Source organism: Silurus meridionalis, chromosome 21, assembly GCF_014805685.1.
Source record: "Silurus meridionalis isolate SWU-2019-XX chromosome 21, ASM1480568v1, whole genome shotgun sequence".
Classification (NCBI taxonomy): Eukaryota; Metazoa; Chordata; class Actinopteri; order Siluriformes; family Siluridae; genus Silurus; species Silurus meridionalis.
The window spans coordinates 11827100-11836901 of record NC_060904.1 but is presented as its reverse complement, the minus strand read 5'-3'; the positions used below and the strand labels follow the sequence as shown (position 1 = coordinate 11836901).

The window sequence follows — 9802 nt, the reverse complement described above, 5'->3', positions numbered from 1 at the left end:
CACTCTCTCCACTGGGGTCCCGTTGATGTTTAGCGGTTGGTATGACCGCTCCTGCTTCGTTCTGAAATCCACGATCAACTCCTTAGTGATGCTGATGTTCAGGAGAAGGTTGTTCACCTGGCACCATCTCTCCAGGTTTTAACCCTCCTGTAGGTAGGCCAGCTCGTCGTTGTTGGAGATCCGGCCCACCACAACAGTGTCGTCAGCAAACTTGATGATGGTGGTGGAGTTGGAAGTGGCCACACAGTCATACGTGTACAGTGAATACAGCAGGGGCCTCAGAACACAACCCTGGGGAGCTCCAGTGCTGAGGGTGAGGGTGGATAAAGTGTGTTTTCCCACCCGTACAGCTTGTGGTCTGTCAGTCAGGAAGTTATAGATCCATTGACACACCGGCAGGCTGAGTCCCAGGACCTCCAACTTAGAGGTGAGTGTGGAGTGAATTGATGTCACCCAAATGAGGATGGGTTCCCCTTTTGAGTCTGGTTCCTCTTAAGGTTTCTTCCTCATAACATCTAAGGGAATTTTTCCTCACCACAGTCGTCATGGTTTCTCATCAGGGATAAATACACACCATTCACCTTAACTGTTAAATTCTGTAAAGCTGCTTTGAGACAATGTCTGTTGAGAAAGGCGCTATAGAAATAAACTTGACTTGACATGTCACAAAGTAGACAAACCATTAGTATTCAATAGACAAAATTGAATATTGCCTCTTCTGCAGAATAAAATAAGCCACGGCAGATAAATCTGCTGTGCAAAATGTAATTGGTAACAGTTGTCAATTAAAATACAGTAGAGCAAAACGTACATATACTCAAGAGTCAAGAAGCTGAATCACAAATATAGTTGAGTAAAGAGTAAAAGTTGCAAAAAAAAAAAACTAGACAGTAGCCAAAAAAATAATACCACAGTAAAGTAACAGAGTACATTTACTCAAATACTTTACACCACTGCTTGTACATGCAGCCCATGATAGTTGGCAATAAAAATAATTCTGTTTCTGATTTTAATGAACATGGCATGATTGTGAACAGCAGAAAGGTAGGTTTAGGTATTAAAGTAACTAGCAATCTCCTGGGATTTCTTCTCACAACAGTTTACTCAGAAGGGTGCAATGAAGAAGTAAGCGGCAGTTCTGTGCAGGAAACTCCTTGGTGACGAGAAAGCTCAGCAAAAAACAGGCAAACTGATCACTGGAAGAGTCACTCCGAACAGTTGTGATGAGCAGAAAAGCATCTCAGAAGGCATAACACATCAGTCCATTAAGCAGATGAGCTTGACCACGTTAACACTGTAAATACATTACTTTTTCGTTTGTTTTTGGGGTTTTTTATCACAACTTTCACCCTTTTATTTATCCACATAGGTTTAGGAGTGCACCTCATGATTTTAATCTCATCTGTGTTATTGATATGCGTATTTTGTTCTGGAGGCAGCAAATGCTCAGTGCAATACCACAGTACTGTCTTTTTTTTTTTTAATTATTATAATAATTTTTTTTTTCTTTTATCAGACTCCCTCCAGCTGTAATTGCTGTCGGTCTCTGATTGGCCACTTTCATATTAGTATCCAACAACCCAGCAATATCAGAGATTTGGAGATGGAATTTCCTTCTTGTTAAATGCGTTTTTTTATTTTTTATTTGTGTAACAAAACATACAATGCATCAAAGCCAGGGTCTTGACATGTATGACTGATCTTTATCTTTTTTTTTGCCACTGATTTTGAGCTTTTATTTTGAAAATGTCATGAGCCCATTGCATTGTTGGAATGCAACTATGATAGCGCTGGTTGGATACTTAGAAATTGGCAGGAAATCTTCCGGGTATTCGCTCTTCTACACCTAGCAATATTTGTACCTCTGCTCATTGATGCAATTACCTAATCAGTTATATTAATGGGGTAAAACTGTGATTTTTGACTGTGACATGTCGACTGATTTCATCAGACAGGATGGTTTGAGTATTTCTATAGCAGTTAATTTCCTGGAAGATCAACTTAGAATGATCAGACAGGTTTGAGACGACAGAAATGGCTGCTCTAAAAAGTGTGGTCAGCAAAAAATCACACAGAATTGTACACCACAGTCCTTCAAGCAGATGGGCTCTACAGCAGCAGACCAGTGAAGCTCTGTGAAGATGTTCTGCAGTGAATCCAGGCTTATCAAAACAGTTTAAGACAAGAGAATTAGGTCTTGCCTGATTAATCTATTGCTGCTGAAGGAAAGAACACATATGAGAGCAAAACTTATATTCCAAGTACTCCCATGTGCAAATATATTGGTTCATATGAAGCAAATATTTGTAATTCATTATAACTGTGCTTATAATAATAACTGACTGCAATCTAATAAATAGTAGGCAGGCCTAAATCTCATTTGCTTGTTTGAAACCAATTTCTGCCCCAGTTGCTTAAAATATAAGGAAATAGAAATCAAACACAATGGTACATTATTAACCACTATTAGTTTATGTTTAATAGGGTCAAACTGGTATATACATAGAATGCATGAGCATGAATCACATAATATAAAAGCATGTGTGTGGGACTAAAGAGAATAAATAGCATCCACATTTTTCAAGACACTTGTACATGTTTTGGTCTTCAACTCCTAAATAGTACGTTTTGTTTTATTACAGCACCGAAAAAAAAATCAAGACAATTGTTTCTTGACATTGGAATAGAATTGGCAACCCAGACTGTTGCTGCCAGGGTTCGGTTTTTTTTGCAAGATGCAATACAGGTATAAGTGTAAAGGTTTGCCTTATAACATTCATTCATTTACTTACAGTTACCGCATAATCCCAGTCAGGGTTGCCATGAATCCAAAACATATCCCAAAAACACTGGATGAACATTGGGGACAAACATTGGAAGGAATGGCAGTCCATTGCAGGACATCAAATAAATTCAAAGCTAGGGTGAATACAGTGCCACCATTATTGGTAGACGGTGAGAGAAAACCAATCTGGACGTTCTGTTACAAACAGTAACCAAAGATCAGGTTTGAACCCAAAAACAGATTTGTGGGAGGGAGCGCACTTTGTACTACCATGCTGCCCTGTACAACTTGATTAACCGTCTCAAAATATTCTCTTCAAATGTATGGCAAAACTGACCGTAAGGAAAAATTAAACACAAACTTCAAACAATAAAATACTGAAAGGGATAGTCATAGTCTTGTTTCTCATCTTGCTATCTTATGTACTAAAACCTCAAAAATATACTTTTTTTTACACTTTTGAATTTGCATTGCTCATTCCATTAAGATGCAGAATAATATTCTTTACTGAATTCCTCACTTTCCACCTACAAGCCTTTAAACCATTATAAATAAATACTGTTCAGTCAACAAAATGTAGCTGGATTAAAATGCACGATTGCATCAACCTTTTCTTAAATAGTATTAAATATTAAAGTAATAACTATTACTGTACACTCTGACCACTGTAACAGTGACAGGATAGCAGGTGGATCATTCATTTGTAGGCCATGACTTACCATTATAGCACACCAATCAACCTTTGCATTTCCATTGCAAATAAAAGTTCAAATCTGCTACCAAGCAACATGACTACAGGAACAAACCATTTAAATACCACATGTGGCAAAAACACTGAAATGCTACTTTTGCAGAGATAAACGTGTATAGAACCAACCACACGGTTCACATAATTCAACACGGCTCCAGCCCCCAGCTTCTGTTAATTCAGTTTGGTTAAAGTACATCGTCTGTTGATAAACAGATTACACATTTTCAGCCAATTTTAGTCGATTTTTACAATTCAGTTCAACTAATAGCGATGATCGTGTTAATGGTCATTTAGATTGTCATTAGAGTTTTAAAGCATGTTTTGATTCTGTAACCAGGCCATCACTCTCACTGGACAATAATACACCAGAAAAGCTATAATCTTTCTTTGTCACGGCGTGTCACTTTAACTTCGGCGGTGTATACGGAACAAAGGGAGGCTGCAGCAAGAAAACATATAGTGCATTTTCTTAACACTGCTGCCAAGCTCATGGAAAGCTTTCCACAAAGGGCAAAATATAAATTAATGAGAGATGCTTAATACTTAAGTGTGTATATGTACAAGAATAATCACATCTATTCCACATTATCTGTTCCACTGTTTCAATAAATACATCCTTTATAAAACACCCACACACATTCTTCAGGTAGTTTTGTCCTTTCAAAAACATTCACTTGAGTTTTCAAAAACTGTCCGTCTGGTTCCATTGTTTTCTTTCATTCCTGGTAATGATTTAACAATCCATCAATTTGAAATTCTCATATGCCCACTTCCACCTTTCTTCATGTTCCTCACATGGCCATTGTGGTAAGATGTTGGTGGCCCAGGATACCCTTTCGGCCAACGCCAACACCTGGATGTGTGCCGGCTCCACCGTGCCCACAGTACTCTTGCAGGTTCTGTCTCAAAGTGACCAGGGCAGAGCCCAGACAGGCTCGGTTAGGTGCCAGGATGCCACCAGGCAGCTGGAAAAGGACAGTAGCGACGCCCGCCATGCCATCGTCAGTGGGCTCTAGTGTGATGGGTCCCACTTTAAAGGAGGAGTAGGAGAAGCCCAAGAGCTGTGAGAGGAAAGGGTCAGAGCGGCAGAACTGCTGGTAGCTGCCATGAGAAGCTGGATGATGGTGATGGTGGTGTGATGTTGGATTGGTGGCTGAGCTGGGAACATATTGATGTGTATTCAGGTAGTGCAAGGAAAGGTGCTGCCCACTGTTGCCTCCACTCAGAGCAGGGTGGTGGTGATGATGGCGAGTCAAACCAGGATCATGCTTGTAGGATGGAGCTCCAAGTCTTCCTCGACTCACCATGCCACCTATTTTGCCTGTTCTGACATGTGCCAGTGAGACAGCGCTTCCTCCTCCAGCTGAGGGCAAATATATAAGCTGCGGCTCATCGGGCTCCAAAAAGACAGTGAGCTTGGCAAAGGGGCGTGATGCCATCTTAGTCATCTCCTGAATGTGACGCCGCTGTTCACGCCTGAAGTCCAGGAACTGTTTGACTTTCCAGAGCAGCACGCACACAGACAGGAATAGGAAGAAGCAGGAAAAGAAGACGGAGAAGAAAACAAACAGATCAATGTGCGCCTGGTCTTGGCGCAGGAATAGCAAGCCTTGCGACTCTCCGCCATGGCTGTCCGTACCGACACCGCGCAGAGCGATGAAAAAGCGGCTGGATTTGAGAGAATGCACCTCATGTGGAAAGGTGATGACGACACGATCACGTACACCACGCACAATCAGCACCGTCTGTGGTTTCCACACTGTGATGTATGTGATGAGACCCTCTGCTCGCTCTTCACGCACTTCTCGCTCAGCACTGTGCGGTTTACTGTGCAGACCAAGTATAGCAGAGGAAGACGCATTAGCATTCCCTTTTAATGGCGACAGCGCTAAAGGGACCTCTTTGTCTCCTCGAGTCATTGGCACAGAGGCAATATCGTCTGCAATTTTAATGGTGTGTACACCCGTCTGGCGGTCAACATTCACAATGAAAGTGTCATGAGAATTAGACACATACACTTCCACCTCGCCAAAAGTAACATCGATAGTGACACGGATATCTACATTAGTGAACTTGGGCTGAGCTGCAAAAAACACTGTGCGTCCCATAGGTAGATTGCGGATATTGGGCTCATGGAAGCAGTTGACTTGCGATGTTGGGTCAAAACAGCACTCGTTGTCCACATTGAACTGCCGGTAGCACTGACGGCCATTGATTGGTGTGCCATTAAAAGCGTCTTTGCACTTGGCACACTAGGAAAAACAAAAGCATTGAAAATGGTTTAGTTCTTCCAGATCAATAGTACTTCCTTCTCTTGTATGCTACGTGCTACAAGGATTTCTATCAGGTAACCAACAAAATTAATTAAACTCTTACTGTACAAGCCTTTGAATATTGTATAAGACACTGCAAGGAAGTTACTGTAAATCATGTAGGATTTCCAAAACAACACTACCTGCTAGACTGTGATTATATGTACATAGTTGTTTAGAAAAAACACAGGTTTACATAAGTCTTGTTTGTCCTTTAAAGGTTTCATTTTAATTAATTTTAAACACCACCAACAGCAATAAATAATAATACCTGTTGTCTGTAACATTCCTTGCGATCATTCTGTGAGCTGCTAAGACAGGAGGATGTTTCAGTGTTGTTTTGGCAGGGGCAGCCTGTTCCATCATGCTCATTACAAGTGTCTGCATGGCCATTACACTGACACCTAAAAAACACAAAAATAAAAACAATTGCAAGAATTGAAGTTTCTATGGTTGATTGTTTTCTAAAAGTTATAATCGGATTTTAATTTACCATTTGATTTTTTTTTAACCCTTATATTTTGTTAGGGTCAAATGTAACCCATTTTGTGATATGTAAAAAAAAAAAAAAAAAACACGGTTTTACTTTTTTTTGTTGGAACAATATGATATTCATTATATCCTCCAAGACAGCTATTTTAACATAACATAAGAAAATGGCACTATTTTAGTAAATTCTGAAAGTCTTAAAAAAATTAAAATAAATAAGTGACGTGTTGTGCTACCGGTCAAATGTGACCTTCCTAGAATATCGACTTATATGAAGCCATGATTTATATAAAAGTTGTGGGTTGCTTTGTGAATCAAATTTGGCTCAATTACCCACACCACAAAACACAGCTAACACCTCCCCCACCCACCCCATCTTCTATGGTGACACATAAGCCCATGGGAACAACTTTTCTTGTGGAATATTAATACTCATCATTTTTGGGGGTGTGGTTTGAGCAATATGCACAGCATTCTCCGTTTCATTCTGGCAGCATCATAAGTCTATTCAACTTGAGCAAGAGATTCAGTGCCTTTAGGCTGTCCTCTTCATCAGATGTGTCTTCTTGTTCAGGATCATACTCCACATCATCCTTATACTCAGATTACTTGAATGACCAAAGATATGGTCAATAACCTCATAGATTCAGTGTCATATATTTAGTCATGAAAGTAATACTGAGGACAGAGAGCAAAATGACAGTAAGGAGGATGTGACTGAGGATGAGGATGAGGTGGAGTATGATCTGGAACAAGCAGATGCATCTGATGAAGAGAACAGCACAAATGGCACAGATGCTCAAAGGGAAATCTTCAAATAAAAAAAAAGGTGACATTTCATGTTCAGCAATCCCTTATGACAACCAAGGCAGAGCACCAACTGAGAACATCCTCAGAATGACCCTGGGATATGCTACATTTTCAAAACAGCATTTGAGTTGTTTATACCACCATCGGTTTAGAAGATCCTGCTTGAGATGACAAGCACTGAAGGGAGAAGGGTGTTTGGCAACAGCTGGGTGGAGACTGACAAAGCACCCCTGGATGGTTACATAGGGCTGTTGGTTCTTGCTATGGTATACAGATCCTGTAATGAGGCTACAGCCAGCTTATATGATGGTGAGTCTCCCCGTAGTATTTTTCGAGGTTCCATGTCACTTCAGACATTTCATGTGTTGTCAACAGTTATCCGCTTTGACAATCCAGAGACAAAAGCTGCTCTCCGTGTGAATGACAAGCTTGCTCCCATTAGGGATGTTTAGGATAAATGCATGGAGCAATTGCCACACATGTGGGAAACATATGCAAGGAGCACACATACTGCGATTCATGCATATGAACACACACACACACACACACACACACCTTGTCAATGTTCAGTATTCAAAGTCAAAAACTTTGTTTTTAACGTACGCACACAAACACAAATTATGTTGTCGTTGTTCAATTTGAGAGAGAGAAAAACAAGCCGTTGTTCGATGTTCTATATGAATTTGCAACTCTGAGCAAAATTAAGATTGATTATGTGAAAAAGTTTTTACCTCTTTCCTAACATGACAAACTGTGCCGACCCATAACACAACAGATGTTACTATGGTTAATAATACTAAGTAAAAAAAAGCAAGTAATTTATTTTAGAAGTATGCTCTAATATTAATCTATTATAGTCAAATAACAAATACCAGTTGTCTTCCCTAACAATGAGTGAATTTAAGCATTTTTAAAATGAAAACAAATGGTATACTCTTAATAAAATAACATGCCATATAATAATGCCATAGATAAATAGTCCATGTGTTCAAAAAATGCTTTTTATTTAAAATGGTGTTTACATGGTTATCATTCACTATTATTATTTTTGACCTCATTGGTCATTGTTCTTTGAGCATACATTGAGCTCAGTTAAGTCATGGGTCAAATTTGACCCTCTAACACTAAATATGCAGGCAGCTTTAATGAGGTTAATAACATTTTTTTTTTTAGCTATTTAGCCTGTAACATAATAAAAAAAAGTAAACACATTGCATTTTAGTTTAACACTCAGGTTGTAGTCCAGAAAATAAATGTACATTTTTCCCCGTTATGAAAAGTCACAATAGAATTAAATTATTTTAATTGTGACTAATGTTGTATGCTTACAGGTAAAATGCAATGTAATGTAGGTATAATTGTAATATATATGATTTAATCTATCCACAGTATAAACTTGTTAAAAATAGTAACTTGTCAGTTGTAGTTGTTGCAAACTCGTATTGTTAAAAAAGTAAATAATTTTTCTTCTGTTTTTTTTTTAGCATTTACTCCAGCTAACTCACTTTTCACACTTGCCCTGCAGGAGAAAGTATCCACTCAGACAGCTCTCACACTTGTCCCCAACACTGTTGTTCTGACAATTCACACACACAGCATTATCCTCAGCTGGTCCCTCTATTACCCAGTGGACGATCTGAAAAAGACAAGTAGCAAAATTATAGCAACATAAAAAAGGAGAAGAGATTAACAAAAAGAAAGAGCAGACATACTCCCTCAAGATCTAGTGGATGGTCTTTTGTGTAATCCAGTGCCAACTTGAGTTCATCTTTGGACAAACATACATCGCTGTTTCCTCTACAAAACTCCCGGCAGGGACGACAGACTCCACCACCTAGTGCAGAGCCTACGTACAATGGCTTACACTTCTCACAGTGCTGACCCTAAGTGAAAGAGTGAAATGATTAAATAAGTAATTAAATCACTTTTGAGAAAATCAGCTTGTATTGTTCAAGAACATTTTTTTTTGCAATTATTACATATAGGATTGAACAAATCAAACAATTTTTAGCTAAATATGCAAAAGATAAGACTGACTATAGATGAGAAGACTCGCAATACCTTAGTGTGGTTATAGCACTCCAGACATGTATCCAGGTGAGCGACACCTTTACAATTGCTATGTTTATTACAACGGCACTGGGATGAGCAGTTTTCCCCAACGAAGCCAAAGTGACACTGGCACACGCCTGGCGACACACACGTGCCATTAATGCAGCCCTGCTCACATAACGGCTCACACTGCCCAGATACACTAATGAAGAGAGAGAAAAATGTTTTTTCCATAATATATATGTTTTGGCAATGTTCGCTGTTAAATACTTTAAATAATTTTCAGCTCAAGAAATCACTGGGCATGCAAAATGTATTTAGAGTTTAAAAAAATAAAACCAAACAACATACATACACACATACATGATCCTAGTGACCTAAGCCTTTGAGCATACCTGCTGAGTATGTAGCCCTTTCTGCAGGTGCAGTGGTAGCCATCAGGTAGGTCATGGCAGTCCTGGGTAACATTGCAACGATGGTGACCATTAGCACACTCATCCTCTTCCGGACATTGCAGGAAGAACCAGCTGCTGTTCAAGCTGGGACAATGAGATTCTCCAACACCTACATATGAAGTCCAGCAGAATACTTGATAACTACACA

The 9802-nt window shown here is 39.4% G+C and overlaps 1 protein-coding gene across 2 annotated transcripts in view; it reads right to left on the bottom strand.

Annotated features, from left to right (window-relative positions):
- Window positions 1-2449: 2449 nt before the first annotated feature.
- Window positions 2450-9802, bottom strand: part of megf8 (multiple EGF-like-domains 8) — a 36501-nt gene continuing 29148 nt past the window's right edge. For both annotated transcript variants that reach the window (XM_046877642.1, XM_046877643.1), the window contains exons 39-44: window positions 9595-9763; window positions 9209-9401; window positions 8860-9030; window positions 8653-8783; window positions 6120-6252; window positions 2450-5788 (exon numbers count right to left, since the gene is read on the bottom strand). In XM_046877642.1, coding sequence (XP_046733598.1) covers window positions 4328-5788; window positions 6120-6252; window positions 8653-8783; window positions 8860-9030; window positions 9209-9401; window positions 9595-9763 — 2258 coding nt within the window. In that variant the 3' untranslated portion in view covers window positions 2450-4327. The remainder of the gene's footprint in view (window positions 5789-6119; window positions 6253-8652; window positions 8784-8859; window positions 9031-9208; window positions 9402-9594; window positions 9764-9802) is intronic.